Genomic DNA, 22,542 nt, shown 5'->3' with positions numbered 1-22,542 from the left:
TACAGGTTCTGTCAGACCTGGGTTCTGACCATTAACCTAAAAAAAAAAAAATATTTTGATATTCCAAAAAAGGTCCGGAAAGAAGGATGACAAATATAAATTATATTTGGACAGTTCTATTAGAACACACCAAAAACTACACATATCTAGAACTAAATATCAGCAACACAGGTAGCTTTCACATGGCTGTGAATGAGCTGAGAGACAAAGCAAGAAGAGCATTCTATGCCATTAAAAGGAACATTAAAATCAAAATTCCAATTAGAATCTGGCTCAACATTTTCCAATCGGTTATAGAACCAAAGGCTCTATATGGCTGTGAAGTGTGGGGTCCAATCTCTAATAATGAATTCACCAAATGGGACAAACATCCAATTGAAATACTGCATGCAGAGTTTTTCAAGATTGTATTGCAAGTGCAAAGAAAAACTCCAAATAAGGCATGTAGAGCAGAATTGGGCCAATACCCCCTCCTCATTCAAATAGATAAAAGAGACATCACATTTTACAACCATCTAAAAACAAGTGACCCAAAACAGTCCATAACACAGCTCTACAATGTCAAGAGATGAAACCAGAGAAGAGTCCCCTCAGCCAGCTGGTTCTGAGGCTCAGTTCACTAACCCAAACCAACCCCATAGAGGACAGCACTCAGGACAGCACTCAGAATATCTGTCCCAACCAAGTCATCACAAAACATATATAAAAATATATCACCTATTGGTGTCACGCCCTGGTCTAAGTATTTTGTGTTTTTCTTCATGTATTGGGTCAGGCCAGGGTGTGGCATGGGGTTTTTGTATTGTGGTGTGTTTTGTCTTGGGGTGTTGGTGTGTATGTATTGGGATTGTAGCTAGTGGGATTGTAGCTAGTGGGGTTATCTAGCAAAGTCTATGGCTGTCTGGAGTGGTTCTCAATCAGAGGCAGGTGTTTATCGTTGTCTCTGATTGGGAACCATATTTAGGCAGCCATATTCTTTGAGTTTGTCGTGGGTGATTGTCCTTAGTGTCTTGATGTCCTTATTCTGTGTTAGTTTACACTAGTATAGGCTGTTTCGGTTTTCGTTACGTTTATTGTTTTGTAGTGTTTGTATTTAGATTTGTGTTTCGTTTGTTGAATAAACATGGATCGCAATCTACACGCTGCATTTTGGTCCGACTCTCCTTCTCACCAAGAAAGTCGTTACAGAATCACCCACCACCAACGGACCAAGCAGCGTGTCAACAGGCAGCAACAGCAGCGTAAAGAGGAATGGACATGGGAGGACGTTTTGGATGGCAAGGGCTGTTACACTTGGGAGGAGATACTGTCTGGAAGAGATCGCCTGCCATGGGAACAGGTGGAGGCACTTAGGAGAGCAGAGGCAGCCGGAGAGAGGAGCCGGCGATATGAGGGAACACGGCTGGCAAGGAAGCCCGAGAGGCAGCCCCAAAAATTTATTGGGGGGGGGCTAACAGGGAGTATGGCTACGCCAGGTAGGAGACCTGCGCAAACTCCCTGTGCTTACCGGGGGGCTAGAGAGACCGGGCAGGCACCGTGTTATGCTGTGGTGCGCACGGTGTCTCCAGTGCGGGTGCATAGCCCGGTGCGGTACATTCCAGCTCCGCGTATCGGCCGGGCTAGAGTGAGCATCGAGCCAAGTGCCATGAAGCCGGCTCTACGCAGCTGGTCCCCAGTGCGTCTCCTTGGGCCGGCTTACATGGCACCAGCCTTGCGCTCGGTGTCTCCGGTTCGCCTGCATAGCCCAGTGCGGGCTATTCCACCTCACCGCACTGGCAGGGCGACCGTGAGCATTCAACCAGGTAAGGTTGGGCAGGCTCGGTGCTCAAGAGCTCCAGTGCGCCTGCACGGTCCGGTCTTTCCAGTACTACCTCCACACCCCAGTCCTCCGGTAGCAGCTCCCTGCACCAGGCTTCCTGTGCGTGTCCTCGGCCCAGTACCACCAGTGCCAGCACCACGCATCAGGCCTACAGTGCGCCTCGCCTGTCCAGCGCTGCCGGAGCCTTCCTCCTCTCCAGCGCTGTCGGAGTCTCCCGCCTGTTTAGCGCTGCCAGAGCTTTCCGCCTCTACAGCGCTGCCGGAGTCTCCCGCCTGTTCAGAACTGCCAGTCTGCAAGGAGCTGCCAGTCTGCAAGGAGCTGCCAGTCTGCAAGGAGCTGCCAGTCTGCAAGGAGCTGCCAGTCTGCAAGGAGCTGCCAGTCTGCAAGGAGCTGCCAGTCTGCAAGGAGCTGCCAGTCTGCAAGGAGCTGCCAGTCTGCAAGGAGCTGCCAGTCTGCAAGGAGCTGCCAGTCTGCAAGGAGCTGCCAGTCTGCAAGGAGCTGCCAGTCCGCATAGAGCTGCCAGTCTGCAAGGAGCCGCCAGAGCTGCCAGTCTGCAAGGAGCCGCCAGAGCTGCCAATCTGCATGGAGCCGCCAGAGCTGCCAGTCTGCATGGAGCAGCCAGAGCCGCCAGTTAGCATGGAGCAGCCAGAGCCGCCAGTTAGCATGGAGCAGCCAGAGCCGCCAGTTAGCATGGAGCAGCCAGGGCCGCCAGTCAGCATGGAGCAGCCAGAGCAGCCAGTCAGCATGGAGCAGCCAGAGCAGCCAGTCAGCATGGAGCAGCCAGAGCAGCCAGTCAGCATGGAGCAGCCAGAGCAGCCAGTCAGCATGGAGCAGCCAGAGCTGCCAGTCAGCATGGAGCAGCCAGTCAGCATGGAGCAGCCAGAGCAGCCAGTCAGCATGGAGCAGCCAGAACTGCCAGTCAACCAGACTCTTCCAGATCTGCCAGTCTACCAGACTCTTCCAGATCTGCCAGTCTACCAGACTCTTCCAGATCTGCCAGTCTACCAGACTCTTCCAGATCTGCCAGTCTACCAGACTCTTCCAGATCTGCCAGTCTACCAGACTCTTCCAGATCTGCCAGTCAATCAGACTCTTCCAGATCTGCCAGTCAGCCAGACTCTTCCAGGTCTGCCAGTCAGCCAGACTCTTCCAGATCTGCCAGTCAGCCAGACTCTTCCAGATCCGCCAGTCAGCCGGGATCTGCCAGAACTGCCAGTCGGCCAGGATCTGCCAGATCTGCCAGGATCTGCCAGTCAGCCAGGATTTGGTAGATTCATTAACCTGCCTGAGCTTCCCCTCAGTCCCGAGCTTCCCCTCAGTCCCGAGCTGCCCCTCAGTCCCGAGCTGCCCCTCAGTCCCGATCTGCTCCTCAGTCCAGTGGGGTTCTGGGTGAGGACTACTAGGCCATGGTCGGCGGCGAGGGTGGACTATCCAAGGACGCGAGGAGAAGGGACTAAGACATTGATTGAGTGGGGTCCACGTCCCGTGCCGGAGCCGCCACCATGGACAGACGCCCACCCGGACCCTCCCTATTGTTTTGAGGTGCGTTCGGGAGTCCGCACCTTAGGGGGGGGGGGGGGGTTCTGTCACGCCCTGGTCTAAGTATTTTGTGTTTTTCTTCATGTATTGGGTCAGGCCAGGGTGTGGCATGGGGTTTTTGTATTGTGGTGTGTTTTGTCTTGGGGTGTTGGTGTGTATGTATTTGGATTGTAGCTAGTGGGGTTATCTAGCAAAGTCTATGGCTGTCTGGAGTGGTTCTCAATCAGAGGCAGGTGTTTATCGTTGTCTCTGATTGGGAACCATATTTAGGCAGCCATATTCTTTGAGTTTCTCGTGGGTGATTGTCCTTAGTGTCTTGATGTCCTTATTCTGTGTTAGTTTACACTAGTATAGGCTGTTTCGGTTTTCGTTACGTTTATTGTTTTGTAGTGTTTGTATTTAGATTCGTGTTTTGTTTGTTGAATAAACATGGATCGCAATCTACACGCTGCATTTTGGTCCGACTCTCCTTCTCACCAAGAAAATCGTTACAATTGGAAAGACACAATAAAAAAAATCTAAGTAAACTTCAATGCTATTTGGCTCTAAACAGACAGTCTGCCACCATGTACTATCTGACCACTGTGACTGATAGAAAACTGAGGAAAACACGGACTAGGTACAGACTCAGTGAGCACAGTCTGGCTATAGAGACCGGTCGTCACAGACAAACCTGGCTTCCCAGAGAGTGCTCACTCTGCTCCAGGGGAGAGGTAAAGACAGTTCCTACTACACTGTGACAAATACTCAGACCTAAGAGAATATTTATTTCCCAAAATTATAATTCAATACAAAGAATTTGAAACTATAAATATTTAACTAATATTTATTTAACTAATATTTATTTGGTGAAAAGCCAAAATGTGCAGTTTGGCAGCCAAATATGTGTCCTCCTGCCACAACCTGAGGGACAGCCAGTGAATAGTGCAATGTCATGCAATGTAATGTCGATTAATATTTCCCATCTTGTTTTGTCTTTCAAACCATGTCATGTCTTCTCAGTCATGTTGACACTGGTCTACTACCATTGATTTAATGTATTGTTGTTCTGATTAATATTGTTGTTGTTGTTGTTAATGGTAATCCCATGTCCATTACTACTATTATTATTGCTGTTGGTCCCACCGTGTATTTATATATAAATATATATATTTTATTTGTCTATATAGATCATTTGACAATGTAAGTAATACAGTTTTTCTCAATTGCTAAAACACAATTTCTGAAACCTTGCTCCATTTCCTGAAAACATTAAACACAACCTCACCTTCAAGCACTATTTACATAACCTCTGACTCCTCTCGCAAAATGAAACATTCGCCTCAAAACAGTTTTACCTGTGTTCAAAATCAAACACTGCTCTCAAATCATAAACCAAGTGATCAAAATGATATACACTCTCAAGCAGTCAGTAAACAATACACCGAAAAATAGAAAACACATTGTTCAAAACATACAATTCTCAGGGAGAAGTACATTTTTTATCTAAAAAAAGATTCAAATTGTTCTGTCATTGTCTTTTGATGAACGAAAACATGTTCTATCATAGTAGCTCAAAATTGATCAGAAATTACTACTCTGCTTTGCTCTTTGCAATGTTGTTTTTTGTTCTTCCTCCTCCTTGTACCCCTATTTTTACAGTACTGTACCCTGCATCTCACAAACTTGTCCTTTGTCTCTGTGATACTGTAATTCTTGTTCTTTGTTGATATGAACCTGAAACCAGTCAAAATCTATTGAGCAGTCAGTACTGTTAATAAATGGAAAGCACAATGTTCAGAGCCATACAATTCATCCATTGTACAGTATACAGCCTACAATGCACTGTACTACAGTATCCATTCTCAGACTTTCTCCTTCCCACCTTCAACAACCTGTTTGCTCTCTGAACTGGCTTATATTGGTTGTGTCGCATCATTTGAAACAGGTTAAATCAATTTTGAATGGTTGTGTTCAATGAATATTTGATTGTTGCCACTTGTGTTTACCAGTATGGATGACATGTGCATTAGAGTGCAGAATATGTTTTGTAAGCAGAAGTGTAGCAGAGATAAAAGGCTTGCGACGGGACCACATGAAAGTCAGCGTGACCCTCAAGGTCAAATTCCCCTGAGAGGGGTTTCCAGTTGCAGCTGCCCAATCGGCACAGACACAAGGCCGAGGGGGAGGAGTTAGAGAGAGTTAATATCCTCCGGGTGAAATTAGGAACAAGGGAGGGTTATGAAGTTAATGTTTTTGACCTCTTTTTCTCCCTATTTACATGATCTATCTACTAACTTGATGTATTTTATTATCAAAGTCTTTAATGCTGAGTTAAACGTGTTGTTTTTTGATCATGGAGAAGCACTTTATTGACGTTCCGTTTAACATTGAGAATATCTCTTCTATACACATTCAATTTGTTATTTAGTTCTTGTACCTTGGTTGAACTGAGGTAGCAACAATATACTGTCCTTTATCGTGAGGTATCTGGTGTATATACTTTACGTATAGCATAACGCTATTATCACATTGACATCAATGCTAGCAGTGTCAGCCCTTTGAGAGCCTGGTTTATATTGACTCTCTTGCAGGGGAAAATAACAGAAGCAGAGGCAGAGATGTTAAATTGCCGTACGCTATACTTTAATCAGAGAGAGCATAATTCACTTGGAAACATGACAACAGGGGAAGAAATAGAAATGGTGAATATGTCTGGTATTTCCCCTGGGATTTTTAAATGACATACTGGGGCAGGGAGGGAGCAGACAACAGAGAGGCTCAGTCCAATGGAGGAGTCCCACTAGAGAGACTGTAGAGAGTACGGAGGGCAGGGAGGGAGCAGACAACAGAGAGGCTCAGTCCAATGGAGGAGTCCCACTAGAGAGACTGTAGAGGGTACGAAGGGCAGGGAGGGACGGAGGCCGAAAGAGAAACTGATTAGATGAGTTTATTAGTCACAGATGTAATTGCTGGGTACAATGAAATTATTCAGCTCAGCTGGGGACAGCCCATCAGGAAGTCCAGGACCCAGTTGCCCACGGACGGCAGACTAGAGAGAGAGAAGCTCTATGTCCAGTCTGTGTCCAATACGGCCAAATACAGAACATAGAATTAATTGACTTCCCTCCCTCTCCGTCCTTCCTTCCCTCCCTTCTTCCCTCCCTCCTCCATTTCTCCCTCCCTCCTTCCCTCCCTCCTCCATTACTCCCTCCCTCCCTCCACCCCATCCCTCCCTCCCTCCTCCTCCATTTCTCCCACCTTCCCTCCCTCCTCCATTACTCCCTCCCTCCACCCCTCCCCCTCCTCCATTTATCCCTCCCTCCTCCATTTCACCCTTCCTCCATCCCTCCCTCTTCCATTTCACCCTCCCTCCTTCCCTCCCTCCTCCATTACTCCCTCCCTCCACCCCTCCCCCTCCTCCATTTCACCCTCCCTCCCGCCTTCCCTCCATCCTCCATTTCTTCCTCCAGCCCTCCTTCCCTCCCCCCTCCATTTCTCCCTCCTCCATCCCTCCCTCCCGCCTTCCCTCCCTCCCTCCTCCATCCCTCCCTCCTCCATCCCTCCCTCCTCCATCTCTCCCTCCTCCTCTCCCTCCCTCCTCCATCCCCCGCGCTCTAGAGGATGACCACAGTTTCCACGTCTCTGTCTTTGTCTCTCTCTGTCTCTCTGTCTCTCTCTCTCTCTCTCTCTCTCTGTCTCTCTCTCTCTCTCTCTCTCTCTCTCTTTCTCTCTCCATCCTACAGGAGATGAAATGAGAGAATATGTTGAAGATGAGCACACAGTTGTTATCCATCATTAAGGTTAACGTGTGTGTTGTCCTGTATACAGTAAATGTCCTTGTGTGTTAGTTCTCCTATCCTAATGTGCGTGTCTGTGTGTTCTCCTCTCCCGTAGCTAAACAAGTTAGCAGAGGAGCCTCTGAAGAGGCCGGTGGTTTATGTGAAGGGGGCCGATGCTGTTAAGCTGATGAACATAGTCAACAAGCAGAAAGTGGCCCGCGCCAGGATCCAGCACAGACCACCGAGGGTAAACATTAAAAATATATATAGATGTTTTATTGTCACATACACCAGATAGGTGCAGTGTAATGCGTTGTTTTACAGGGTCAGCCATAGTAGCACGGCGCCCCTGGAGTAAGTGCCTTGCTCAAGGGCACATCGACAGATGGACCAACACTTTAACATGTAGGCTACCTGCCGCCACGAGCACAACAATGAGCCAAACCAAAGCAGAACTACTGGGAAGAGAGTAACTGTGTGTGTGTGTGTGTGTGTGTGTGTGTGTGTGTGTGTGTGTGTGTGTGTGTGTGTGTGTGTGTGTGTGTGTGTGTGTGTGTGTGTGTGTGTGTGTGTGTGTGCACGCACAATTGCAAGTGAATACACAAACCAAGACATATTTTAGTTATTATGACTCCCATTTAAACCCTACTGTCACACTTCACAAAGCATTGACTGACTCGAGTCCCACAGCTAACAGCTTCAGATATGGGAAGACACTCTAACAGGGAAATCTGAGCCACTCTCTATTCTTAGTTATTTCACATTTCAATTTCACACAGTCAATTTATCAATGGATGTAGCCAGGGGTACAACTATGCCCAGTTCTGTTATTCAATCCCTGTGTGTGTTTATTAGTCATCAACACATGATGTGTATATGATTTGTTCTTCCAGACTGTTTCAGTGGTCATGCCCTCATTCCAGACTGTTTCAGTGGTCATGCCCTCATTCCAGACTGTTTCAGTGATCATGCCCTCATACCAGACTGTTTCAGTGGTCATGCCCTCATTCCAGACTGTTTCAGTGGTCATGCCCTCATTCCAGACTGTTTCAGTGGTCATGCCCTCATACCATTCTGTGTCAGTGGTCATGCCCTCATTCCAGACTGTTTCAGTGGTCATGCCCTCAATCCAGACTGTTTCAGTGGTCATGCCCTCATACCAGATGGTTTCAGTGGTCATGCCCTCATACCAGACTGTTTCAGTGGTCATGCCCTCATTCCAGACTGTTTCAGTGGTCATGCCCTCATACCAGACTGTTTCAGTGGTCATGCCCTCATTCCAGACTGTTTCAGTGGTCATGCCCTCATACCAGATGGTTTCAGTGGTCATGCCCTCATTCCAGACTGTTTCAGTGGTCATGCCCTCAATCCAGACTGTTTCAGTGGTCATGCCCTCATACCAGATGGTTTCAGTGGTCATTCCAGACTGTTTCAATGGTAATTCCATCATTCCAGACTGTTTCAGTGGTCATTCTATCATTCCAGACTGTTTCAGTGGTCATTCCAGACTTTTTCAGTGGTCATTCCATCATTCCAGACTGTTTCAGTGGTAATTCCATCATTCCAAACTGTTTCAGTGGTCATTCCGTCATTGCCGACTGTTTCAGCGGTCATTATATAATTCCAGACTGTTTCAGTGGTCATTCCAGACTGTTTTAGTGGTCATTATATAATTCCAGACTGTTTCAGTGGTCGTTATATATTTTCATGCTGTTTCAGTAGGAAATCCATCATTCCAGACTGTTTCAGTTGTCATTCCATCATTCCAGACTGTTTCAGGAATCACTCCAGACTGTTTCAGTATTCATTACATCATGCCAGACTGTTTCAGTGATCATAACATAATTCCAGACTGTTTCAGTGTTTTTTCCATCATTCCAGACTGTTTCAGGAATCACTCCAGACTGTTTCAGGGATCATTCGAGACTGTTTCAGGGATTATTCCAGACTGTTTCATTAGTCATTACATCATGCCAGACTGTTTCAGTGATCATAACATCATTCCAGACTGTTTCAGTGTTTTTTCCATCATTCCAGACTGTTTCAGTGATCATTCCATCATTCCAGACTGTTTCAGTGATCATTACATCATTCCAGACTGTTTCAGTGTTTAGTCCATCATTCCAGACTGTTTCAGTGATCATTCCATCATTCCAGACTGTTTCAGTGATCATTCCATCATTCCAGACTGTTTCAATGATTAGTGCATACTGTTACAGTGGTCATTCCATTATTCCAGACTGTTTAAGTGATTATTCCAGACGGTTTCAGTAGTCATTACATCATTCCAGACTGTGCAGTGGTCATTATATCAATACAGACTGTTTCAGTGGTCATTCCATCATTCCAGACTGTTTTAATGGTCATTCCATCATTCCAGACTGTTTCAGTGGTCGTTATATCATTCCAGACTGTTTCAGTGGTCATTCCATCATTCCAGACTGTTTTAATGGTCATTCCATCATTCCAGACTGTTTCAGTGGTCGTTATACCATTCCAGACTGTTTCAGTGATCATTCCAGACTGTTTCAGTTATTATTACAGACTGTTTCTGTAGTCATTACAAACTTTACAGACTTTTTCAGTGATCATTCCATTGTTTCAGTGGTAATTCCATAATTCCAAACTATTTTGGTGGTCATTATATCATTCTTGACTGTTTTGGTGGTCATTATATCATTCTTGACTGTTTTGGTGGTCATTCCATCATTCTTGACTGTTTTGGTGGTCATTGTATCATTCCAAACTGTTTTGGTGGTCATTCCATCATTCTTGACTGTTTCAGTGGTAATTCCCTCAATCCAGACTGTTGCCCTCATTCCAGACTGTTTCAGTGGTCATGCCCTCATACCAGATGGTTTCAGTGGTCATGCCCTCATTCCAGACTGTTTCAGTGGTCATGCCCTCAATCCAGACTGTTTCAGTGGTCATGCCCTCATACCAGATGGTTTCAGTGGTCATTCCAGACTGTTTCAATGGTAATTCCATCATTCCAGACTGTTTCAGTGGTCATTCTATCATTCCAGACTGTTTCAGTGGTCATTCCAGACTTTTTCAGTGGTCATTCCATCATTCCAGACTGTTTCAGTGGTAATTCCATCATTCCAAACTGTTTCAGTGGTCATTCCGTCATTGCCGACTGTTTCAGCGGTCATTATATAATTCCAGACTGTTTCAGTGGTCATTCCAGACTGTTTTAGTGGTCATTATATAATTCCAGACTGTTTCAGTGGTCGTTATATATTTTCATGCTGTTTCAGTAGGAAATCCATCATTCCAGACTGTTTCAGTTGTCATTCCATCATTCCAGACTGTTTCAGGAATCACTCCAGACTGTTTCAGTATTCATTACATCATGCCAGACTGTTTCAGTGATCATAACATAATTCCAGACTGTTTCAGTGTTTTTTCCATCATTCCAGACTGTTTCAGGAATCACTCCAGACTGTTTCAGGGATCATTCGAGACTGTTTCAGGGATTATTCCAGACTGTTTCATTAGTCATTACATCATGCCAGACTGTTTCAGTGATCATAACATCATTCCAGACTGTTTCAGTGTTTTTTCCATCATTCCAGACTGTTTCAGTGATCATTCCATCATTCCAGACTGTTTCAGTGATCATTACATCATTCCAGACTGTTTCAGTGTTTAGTCCATCATTCCAGACTGTTTCAGTGATCATTCCATCATTCCAGACTGTTTCAGTGATCATTCCATCATTCCAGACTGTTTCAATGATTAGTGCATACTGTTACAGTGGTCATTCCATTATTCCAGACTGTTTAAGTGATTATTCCAGACGGTTTCAGTAGTCATTACATCATTCCAGACTGTGCAGTGGTCATTATATCAATACAGACTGTTTCAGTGGTCATTCCATCATTCCAGACTGTTTTAATGGTCATTCCATCATTCCAGACTGTTTCAGTGGTCGTTATATCATTCCAGACTGTTTCAGTGGTCATTCCATCATTCCAGACTGTTTTAATGGTCATTCCATCATTCCAGACTGTTTCAGTGGTCGTTATACCATTCCAGACTGTTTCAGTGATCATTCCAGACTGTTTCAGTTATTATTACAGACTGTTTCTGTAGTCATTACAAACTTTACAGACTTTTTCAGTGATCATTCCATTGTTTCAGTGGTAATTCCATAATTCCAAACTATTTTGGTGGTCATTATATCATTCTTGACTGTTTTGGTGGTCATTATATCATTCTTGACTGTTTCAGTGGTAATTCCCTCAATCCAGACTGTTGCAGTGATCATTATATAATTCCAGACTGTTTCAGTGGTCATTATATCATTCCAGACTGTTTCAGTGGGAATTCCATCATTCCAGACCGTTTCAGTGGTCATTCTGTTATTGCAGACATTTTCAATGATCATTTAATTGTTTCAGTGGTAATTCCATCATTCCAGACTGTTTCAATGGTAAGTATATCAATTCTGACTGTTTCAGTGGGAATTCCATCATTCCAGACTGTTTCAGTGGTCATTCTGTTATTGCAGACATTTTCAATGATCATTTCATTGTTTCAGTGGTAATTCCATCATTCCAGACTGTTTCAGTGGTAATTATATCAATTCTGATTGTTTCAGTGGGAATTCCATCATTCCAGACTGTTTCAGTGGTCATTCTGTTATTGCAGACATTTTCAATGATCATTTCATTGTTTCAGTGATCATTACATCATTCCAGACTGTTTCAGGGATCATTCGAGACTGTTTCAGGGATTATTCCATCATTCCAGACGGTTTCAGTGGTAATTATATCAATTCTGACTGTTTCAGTGGTCATTCTGTTATTGCAGACATTTTCAGTGATCATTTCATTGTTTCAGTGGTAATTCCATAATTCCAGACTGTTTCAGTGGGAATTCCAACATTCCAGACTGTTTCAGTGGTAATTCCATCATTCCAGACTGTTTCAGTGATCATTCCAGACTGTTTCAGTGATCATTCCTGACTGTTTCAGTGGTAATTACATCATTCCAGACTCTTTCAGTGATCATTCCAGACTGTTTCAGTGGTAATTCCATCATTCCAGTTTCAGTGATAATTCCATCATTCCAGACTGTTTCAGTGTTTTTTCCATCATTCCAGACTGTTTCAGTGATCATTCCATCATTCCAGACTGTTTCAGTGATCATTACATCATTCCAGACTGTTTCAGTGTTTAGTCCATCATTCCAGACTGTTTCAGTGATCATTCCATCATTCCAGACTGTTTCAGTGATCATTCCATCATTCCAGACTGTTTCAATGATTAGTGCATACTGTTACAGTGGTCATTCCATTATTCCAGACTGTTTAAGTGATTATTCCAGACGGTTTCAGTAGTCATTACATCATTCCAGACTGTGCAGTGGTCATTATATCAATACAGACTGTTTCAGTGGTCATTCCATCATTCCAGACTGTTTTAATGGTCATTCCATCATTCCAGACTGTTTCAGTGGTCGTTATATCATTCCAGACTGTTTCAGTGGTCATTCCATCATTCCAGACTGTTTTAATGGTCATTCCATCATTCCAGACTGTTTCAGTGGTCGTTATACCATTCCAGACTGTTTCAGTGATCATTCCAGACTGTTTCAGTTATTATTACAGACTGTTTCTGTAGTCATTACAAACTTTACAGACTTTTTCAGTGATCATTCCATTGTTTCAGTGGTAATTCCATAATTCCAAACTATTTTGGTGGTCATTATATCATTCTTGACTGTTTTGGTGGTCATTATATCATTCTTGACTGTTTTGGTGGTCATTCCATCATTCTTGACTGTTTTGGTGGTCATTGTATCATTCCAAACTGTTTTGGTGGTCATTCCATCATTCTTGACTGTTTCAGTGGTAATTCCCTCAATCCAGACTGTTGCAGTGATCATTATATAATTCCAGACTGTTTCAGTGGTCATTATATCATTCCAGACTGTTTCAGTGGGAATTCCATCATTCCAGACCGTTTCAGTGGTCATTCTGTTATTGCAGACATTTTCAATGATCATTTAATTGTTTCAGTGGTAATTCCATCATTCCAGACTGTTTCAATGGTAAGTATATCAATTCTGACTGTTTCAGTGGGAATTCCATCATTCCAGACTGTTTCAGTGGTCATTCTGTTATTGCAGACATTTTCAATGATCATTTCATTGTTTCAGTGGTAATTCCATCATTCCAGACTGTTTCAGTGGTAATTATATCAATTCTGATTGTTTCAGTGGGAATTCCATCATTCCAGACTGTTTCAGTGGTCATTCTGTTATTGCAGACATTTTCAATGATCATTTCATTGTTTCAGTGATCATTACATCATTCCAGACTGTTTCAGGGATCATTCGAGACTGTTTCAGGGATTATTCCATCATTCCAGACGGTTTCAGTGGTAATTATATCAATTCTGACTGTTTCAGTGGTCATTCTGTTATTGCAGACATTTTCAGTGATCATTTCATTGTTTCAGTGGTAATTCCATAATTCCAGACTGTTTCAGTGGGAATTCCAACATTCCAGACTGTTTCAGTGGTAATTCCATCATTCCAGACTGTTTCAGTGATCATTCCAGACTGTTTCAGTGATCATTCCTGACTGTTTCAGTGGTAATTACATCATTCCAGACTCTTTCAGTGATCATTCCAGACTGTTTCAGTGGTAATTCCATCATTCCAGTTTCAGTGATAATTCCATCATTCCAGACTGTTTCAGTGGTAATTCCATCATTCCAGTTTCAGAGGTAATTCCATCATTCCAGACTGTTTCAGTGATCATTCCAGACTGTTTCAGTGATCATTCCTGACTGTTTCAGTGGTAATTACATCATTCCAGACTCTTTCAGTGATCATTCCAGACTGTTTCAGTGGTAATTCCATCATTCCAGACTGTTTCAGTGATCATTCCAGACTGTTTCAGTGATCATTCCAGACTGTTTCAGTGGTAATTCCATAATTCCAGACTCTTTCAGTGATCATTCCAGACTGTTTCAGTGGTAATTCCATCATTCCAGTTTCAGTGGTAATTCCATCATTCCAGACTGTTTCAGTGGTAATTCCATCATTCCAGTTTCAGTGGTAATTCCATCATTCCAGACTGTTTCAGTGATCATTCCAGACTGTTTCAGTGGTAATTCCATCATTCCAGACTCTTTCAGTGATCATTCCAGACTGTTTCAGTGGTAATTCCATCATTCCAGTTTCAGTGGTAATTCCATCATTCCAGTTTCAGTGGTAATTCCATCATTCCAGACTGTTTCAGTGGTAATTCCATCATTCCAGTTTCAATGGAAAATCCATCATTCCAGTTTCAGTGGTAAATCCATCATTCCAGACTGTTTCAGTGGTAATTCCATAATTCCAGACTGTTTCAGTGATCATTCCAGACTGTTTCAGTGGTAATTCCATAATTCCAGACTGTTTCAGTGATCATTCCAGACTGTTTCAGTGGTAAATCCATCATTCCAGACTGTTTCACTGATCATTCCATCATCTGTTAGGAACATTAACATACCTAAAGCACATTGTAAAAATGTTATTATTGATTCTTTCATTGATTACTTTCTCTCACAATTTGAGCATTTCTATCCCCCAAAAATGTTGTGGGTGTTTTACATGGGAATCAATTTAACTGTTTGAGACTTTTTAATATACATAGGGACATTTAAGTTGATACATTTATAAAGGAATTGGTACCAATGCGGTTGTCTGCTGTTTGGGAGGGACAGACAATTTAGTCATTCATACATTGTGCAATGTGTCTTTATAATGTAATCCTAAAATGAATCTGTGAAGATTGTCATGAATGATGTCATTTGCATCGTAAGGTCTTGGTTTTGTTTTGATAGATGACGTCACCTTAGTCTAGGGTAGGAAGCAGCAGTTAGGTTACTAAGGTCTTTCTAATGGATACACGAAAACAATTATTAGATCTCTATACTAACCAAAGCTTATAGTTCATTGTTTTTCTAATTTGTGACTGACCGGCTCAAATCGGTCTTATGTAGCAAATTTGAAATTGGGTTTTTTATGTTGGTAAAAAGTAGAGACTTGAGCTACAAAATGGTATATCATACACTGTATTTCTGAGGAACAATGAATAAGTAATTCTGCTTTGAAAGTTGATAAACTTCTAAACTCACTTTTGAGAATAGGGCCTTTGAATAATTTGGAACCCACGGAACAGCTCTCCTTTGTCTACACACATTCAGCATTGTTCACACCCTCTTCAGCCGGCCCCACCCATCTCTTTAAGGATTCACATGTGAGGTCATGTGCTAAACAGTGAGTAATGTCGTCAAAATTAAGACTAAAAGTGGTAAATGTAGTAGCCTACAATAATGAAAAATTCCAGGTATATAGAGTGTCCAGATAGTGAGTCTGCCAGATCAATTAGCCTTTTAAAATGATAAACTTGGATTAGCTAACACAACGTGCCATTGTAACACAGGAGTGATGGTTGCTGATAATGGGCCTCTGTACGCCTATGTAGATATTCCATTAAAAATCTGCTGTTTCCAGCTACAAAAGTCATTTACAACATTAACAATGACTACACTGTATTTCTGATCAATTTGATGTTATTTTCATGGACAAAAAAATGTGATTTTCTTTCAAAAACAAGGACATTTCTAGTGACCCCAAACTTTTGAACGGTAGTGTAAATAAAATATACAGTATGTACACGAACAATATCAATAGCGATAGATGAGGTAGTTATATGCATACAATCAGCGGTAAAGTGGCTGAGCAGCAGGATAAAATAGTAGCAGCAACAACGTATGGTGTGTGTGTGTGTTAGGAGAGAGTCATTTGAATAGAGGCACTGCCGATATTGCTGATGACTAGTCCGTCCGAACCACGCATGAACAACGGAATCTATATTCGGAGAGCCTGTTTCTGTTCTGCCCTTGACTTTGGTGCAGGGCATGTGATGTCCATAGCCTCTTCGTCGCAAAACTCCCTGATTTTCTCAAAAAGCTAGTTTGTCTAGCTGTGTCCAGTCCAGGTGGTGCTTGTACAGGCAGACCATCTATGGGAGGAAGGATGTCAGTGTTGAGCAGCAGCTGAAACTTGGTCTCGACTGAGTCTGAACGCTCCTTGGCAACAACAACACCAAGCTCCAGAGCATCGATGCTGTAAAACAGGAAATAACAAAAAAAATAGACATTACAACCGTGCTCAACATCAATTCACCTCCCAAGTTTAGATAAGAAGAATAACCTCATACAATGCAATGAAAACTATATTCACCTGAAGTGCTGGTACTGCTTGATTTGTGGTAGCGGCCTGAAGTACGGAGTCAGGTGTTGTTGCCAGCCATAGCTTTCCAGCAGCACCGTATCATCCTCCAGTCCAACTAGCTGTGGTTGGACTGGAGGAGTCCAACCAGCTGTGTGAGATCAATAAAAGTAGTGGCAAATCATGTTGGAGGTCAATTAAATAATCAAAATGTGTTGTTTATGCTTTACATACAAAGTGTTGTCATTGATTCCTTGTAGAGACGCCACACTGCTGCTTTTGTCACATGGGATGGCAGCAACTTTCCACCGAAGTGTTTGTGCCCTGGGTGGCGTCCTGGTAATAGTATGGCATTATTCTCTGTGTAGTTGTTGATGAAGTTCACCACTCGCTGCAAGTCCTCATGCTTCAGGTGTAACCTTTGATGGGAGGCATTAGACCCTTCTCCTTGTATAACTGGTGGAAGAGAGTCAGGCGTGTTGAAAGACAGGCTGATGATGAAAGACAAGTTCCAGATGCATTATTATGCAATAGATGCGAAATGGCATTCTGAGATTACATCACTACACACAGTTCATACAGTGGGGAGAACAAGTATTTGATACACTGCCGATTTAGCAGGTTTTTCTACTTACAAAGCATGTAGAGGTCTGTAATTTTATCATAGGTACACTTCAACTGTGAGAGATGGAATCTAAAACAAAAATCCAGAAAATCACATTGTATGATTTTTAAGTAATTCATTTGCATAATTTGCAATGATGGGTTTAGAGTCATGTTTGGCCACACAGTCGTGGGTGAACAGGGAATACACGAGGGAACTAAGTACACACCCCTGATGGGCCCCAGTGTTAAGGATCAGCGTGGCAGTTGTGTTGTTTCCTACTCTTCTCACCTGGGGGCGGCCCATCAGGAAGTCCAGAATCCAGTTGTAGAGGGAGGTGTTTAGTCCCAGAGTCCTTAGCTTAATGATGAGCTTTGTGGGCGCTATGGTGTTGAACGCTGAGCTGTAGTCAATGAACAGCATTCTCACATAGGTGTTCCTTTTGTCCAGGTGAGAAAGGGCAGTGTGGAGTGCGATTGAGATTGTGTCATCTGTGGATCTGTTGGGGGCGGTATGCGAATTGGAGTGGGTCTAGGGTGTCCGGGAGGATGCTGTTGATGTGAGCCATGACCAGCCTTTCAAACCACTTCATGGCTACCGACGTGAGTGCCACAGGGTGGTAATCATTTAGGCAGGAACTATGGTGGTCTGCTTGAAACATGTAGGTATTACAGACTCGGTCAGGGAGAGGTTGAAAATGTCAGTGAAGACACTTGACAGTTGGTCCGCACATGCTTTGAGTACACGTCCTGGTAATCCGTCTGGCCCAGCGGCTTTGTGAATGTTGACCTGTTTAAAGGTTTTGTCCACATCGGCTACCGAGAGCATTATCACACAGTCATCCAGAACAACTGGTGCTCTCGTGCATGCTTTGGTGTTGCTTGCTTCGAAGCGAGCATAAAAGGCATTTAGCTCATCTGGTAGGCTCGTATCACTGGACTGCTCGCGCATGGGTTTCCATTTGTAGTCCGTAATAGTTTTCAAGCCCTGCCACACCCAACGAGTGTCAGAGCCGGTGTAGTAGGATTCGATCTTAATCCTGTATTGATGCTTTGCTTGTTTGATGGTTTGTCTGAGGGCATAGCGGGATTTCTTATAAGCGTCCGGATTAGTCTCCCGCTCCTTGAAAGCATCAGCTCTAGCCTTTAGCTCGATGCAGATGTTTGCCTGTAATCCATGGCTTCTGGTTGGGATATGTACGTACAGTCACTGTGGTGGGGACGTCATCAATGTACATATTGATGAAGCCGATGACTGAGGTGGTGTACTCCTCAATGCCATTGGATGAATCCCGGAACATATTCCAGTCTGTTCTAGCAAAACAGTCCTGTAGTGTAGTATCCGCGTCATCTGACCACTTTTCTATTGAGCGAGAAACTGGTACTTCCGTGGAACATGAACCAATTGGACTACATTATCTATGGATGTAATATTTAATCATCATTCTTTATCAGACACTGTTTCTATGGTCCCATGTACCACTTTTCCAGACCATGTTTTCACATTTGACATTACTGTACACTCACCGGCCACTTTATTAGTACTGGGTAGGACCCCATTTTGCCTGCACAACAGCCTGAATTATTCACAGTGTTGTACGTTAAGAGATGCCCTTCCGCACACCTTTCTGTTAGCTTCAATGAGTCTGGACATTCTCCTCTGACCTCTCTCATTATCAAGGTGTTTTTGCCCACAGAACTGCCGCTCACTGAATGTGTTTTGTTTATCGCACCATTCTCTGTAAACTCTAGAGACTGTAGTGCGTAAAAATCCCAGGAAGGCAGCTGTTTCTGAGATGCTGGAACCACCATGTGTGGCATCAACAATCATATAACGGTCAAAGTTGCTTCGATTTCACATCTTGCTCGTTCTTATGTTTGGTCGAACAACAACTTGAGATCTATACTCTATGTACTCTATATATTGAGTTGCAGGCAGCCACATGATTCGCTGTTCGAAGGGGCAGGCTATTTGCCTTAACATGCAGGTGTACCTAATAAGGCCCTTCTAATTGCTTTTCCAATACTGCCAACTTGTTACTGATGATTGATTTCACATTGTGGTACGAGTAAATAGTGAAATGAGTGGTATCCACCTACAACAGCAATAACATGGAGCCGGCAGGTGATCCTGGTCACAATAGAGGTCAAGCAGTGGGAGGAGGAAGACGAGGAAGACGAGGAAGACGTGGTGGTCAAAGGAATGGCAGGGGACAAGCACCCCTTCTGAGAGGTGGTCGTGGTCCTCGTTTGAGAGGTGTGGGGGAACGTGGTAGAGGACAAGGCCATGGACCAAGCAACCCTTCTGAGAGGTGGTCGTGGGCCTCGTTTGAGAGGTGTGGGGGAACGTGGTAGAGGACAAGCACCCCTTCTGAGAGGTTGTCATGGGCCTCTTTTCGAGTTGTGGGGGAACGTGGTAGAGGACAAGCACCCCTTCTGAGAGGTGGTCGTGGGCCTCGTTTGAGAGGTGTGGGGGAACGTGGTAGAGGACAAGCACCCCTTCTGAGAGGTGGTCGTGGGCCTCGTTTGAGAGGTGTGGGGGAACGTGGTAGAGGACAAGCACCCCTTCTGAGAGGTGGTCGTGGGCCTCGTTTGAGAGGTGTGGGGGAACGTGGTAGAGGACAAGCACCCCTTCTGAGAGGTTGTCATGGGCCTCATTTCGAGTTGTGGGGGAACGTGGTAGAGGACAAGGCCATGGACCAAGCACCCCTTCTGAGAGGTGGTTGTGGGCCTCGTTTGAGAGGTGTGGGGGAACGTGGTAGAGGACAAGGCCAGGGACCAAGACAGCGGCAGCAACAGCAAAGAGTGTCCAATGAAATCCGAGCAATAGTTGTAGACCATCTCGTAAATCATGGCATGACAATGACTGAGGCAGCTACAATGATTCAACCGTGGCCTCAATCATCAGAACTTTCCGCAATGAGAACTGGTAAGTCTTCAGAATGCACTAAACATTAGGCTACTCTCAATTGTCAAATGACTGTATACTGCATGCCAATGTGTACCACAGAGTAGGTGATGTGACTAAATGTGTTCTTACTGTCATTTTCCCTGCAGAATTGAGACTAGGCCAAATAGGGGAGGCAGAGGCAAAATTATGACTGACCAATAAGAGCGGGCTGTGGTCAATTTGGTTCGGGCCAGAAATAACATTCACCTTAAAGAAATTCGGCAGCACATCTTGGACAATGATGACATGTTCAACAATGTGGAAGCCATAAGTTTGCCGACTATTGCACCCATGCTGAAAAGACACGAGGTGTCTCTAAAACAGCCTTACCGTGTGCCTTTAGAAAGAAATGCAGACCGAGTGAAGCAACTGAGGACTGAGTATGTTCGTGTGCCTTTAGAAAGAAATGCAGACCGAGTGAAGCAACTGAGGACTGAGTATGTTCGGGTATGTTCAGTTTCAAGATGCCTGTTGTGAAAAATTCTACATCATTGTAATCTGTAATTCTCTTTCCAAAATGTATTTTTAGAGGGTGATGGAGCTGGATGCTGATGAAAACCGTCACAAATTGCTCTTTTTGGATGAGGCAGGCTTCAACCTGGCCAAGACAAGGAGGAGTGGTCGGAATTTAACCAGCCAAGTACCTGGACAACGTGGGGTTAACATCACCATGTGTGTGGCTATATCAGAAGATGGTGTGGTTGGACGCAGTCCCCGTATTGGATCATATAATGCAGCTCTCCTTGTAACCTTCCTTGATGAGCTAAATCAGGTCTGTAGAGCTGATGGCGTGACCTATGTCATTGTGTGGGATAATGTCAGGTTCCAAATGGTGTCATGGATGACGCATGCAATGACATCACGGCAGACCAGTGTCAGGCCTGGATTCACCATGCAATGACATCACGGCAGACCAGTGTCAGGCCTGGATTCACCATGCAATGACATCACAGCAGACCAGTGTCAGGCCTGGATTCACCATGCAATGACATCACGGCAGACCAGTGTCAGGCCTGGATTCACCATGCAATGACATCACGGCAGACCAGTGTCAGGACTGGGTTCACCATTAAATGACATCACGGCAGACCAGTGTCAGGCCTGGATTCACCATGCAATGACATCACGGCAGACCAGTGTCAGGCCTGGATTCACCATGCAATGACATCACGGCAGACCAGTGTCAGGCCTGGATTCACCATGCAATGACATCACGGCAGACCAGTGTCAGGCCTGGATTCACCATGCAATGACATCACGGCAGACCAGTGTCAGGCCTGGATTCACCATGCAATGACATCACGGCAGACCAGTGTCAGGACTGGATTCACCATGAAATGACATCACGGCAGACCAGTGTCAGGCCTGGATTCACCATGCCCGAAGATTCTTCCCAAGATGTTTGGCTAATGAAAACATCCATTGTGATGTGGATGAGAACCTATGGCCAAATCCACAAGACAGGGTTGATGGAACTATAGAAGTAGAGTAATCAACCCTTTGTTTAGCTTTTTACAGTAAGCCAGGTGATGTTTTACTGTAGTTTTTTTCGTTTTTGTAGCTAATTATTTTTGCTTTGATTCAAAGAAACCTATGAGTGATTTTATTGTATTTCATCAATACATTTCAGATTTTGTTCAATGATTCCACTGTGTCTGTAGTATTCTCTCTACTAGTCCTTTTACAGTGATGTATTTACGTGTAGTACCATAATGAAACATGTATCACATATTTTGTACTACAATATTTAATGATTGAACGAACAACTACACAGTGAAACTGTCGGTATCTTGTGTGTGGCTGATCTAAATGAATGTTCCTATGGTATTTCATGATAAATTAGTTATTTGAACCAATGATTCTGCAAGTGCAAGGTTTCTTTAGAGATATGAATGCACAGTGCTATGTTTTGAACATTGGACAGCTTGTGTTACAAGTGATGACTGTTTTTAGTTTAGAGTTTTTGAAAAATGACTAAATGGTTTTGAAATTAGTGCCAAAGTGATTGTAAAAAAACGCAAAAAAATAGGATACATTTTTGGCACAAATATAATACAAGGAGGCACTTGAACGAATTGAAATAGGACATTTATGTGCCTGGCAATTGGGCAATAATGAATAGACATTGTGTAGGAATAAGTAGCAGAAGTTGTGTGTGTGTGTGTGTGTGTGCGTGCGTGCGTGGTTTCTTCCTTTGGCTGTATATATCTAATTGAGTGGAGTCTCTCCCCGGTGTGTTTCTACAGCAGCCTACAGAGTACTTTGACATGGGAATCTTCCTGGCCTTCTTCGTAGTGGTGTCTCTGGTCTGCCTCGTGCTGCTCATCAAGATCAAACTAAAACAGAGAAGAAGCCAGGTGAGGACACACACTCACAGACACACACACACACACACACACACACTCACAGACACACACACACACACACACAGACACACACACAGACACACACACACACACACTCACAGACACACACACACACACAGACACACACACACACACAGACACACACACACACACACAGACACACACACACACACAGACACACACGCACAAACAGACACACACTCACAGACACACACACACACACAGACACACACACACAAACAGACACACACGCACAAACAGACACAC

At 44.0% G+C, this 22,542-nt stretch overlaps 1 protein-coding gene across 1 annotated transcript in view; it reads left to right on the top strand.

The window, feature by feature from the left end:
* The window catches only part of LOC139389919 (E3 ubiquitin-protein ligase znrf3-like), a 181,740-nt gene that overhangs the window by 152,335 nt on the left and 6,863 nt on the right, over positions 1 to 22,542 (top strand). The window contains exons 4-5 of the mRNA XM_071136953.1: positions 7,235 to 7,366; positions 22,156 to 22,266. Of these exons, the coding sequence (XP_070993054.1) occupies positions 7,235 to 7,366; positions 22,156 to 22,266 (243 nt within the window). The remainder of the gene's footprint in view (positions 1 to 7,234; positions 7,367 to 22,155; positions 22,267 to 22,542) is intronic.

Source organism: Oncorhynchus clarkii, chromosome 30 (genome assembly GCF_045791955.1).
Source record: "Oncorhynchus clarkii lewisi isolate Uvic-CL-2024 chromosome 30, UVic_Ocla_1.0, whole genome shotgun sequence".
NCBI classification, from domain to species: Eukaryota; Metazoa; Chordata; class Actinopteri; order Salmoniformes; family Salmonidae; genus Oncorhynchus; species Oncorhynchus clarkii.
The sequence above is the reverse complement of the archived record's forward strand: the minus strand, read 5'-3'. Positions and strand labels throughout refer to the sequence as shown.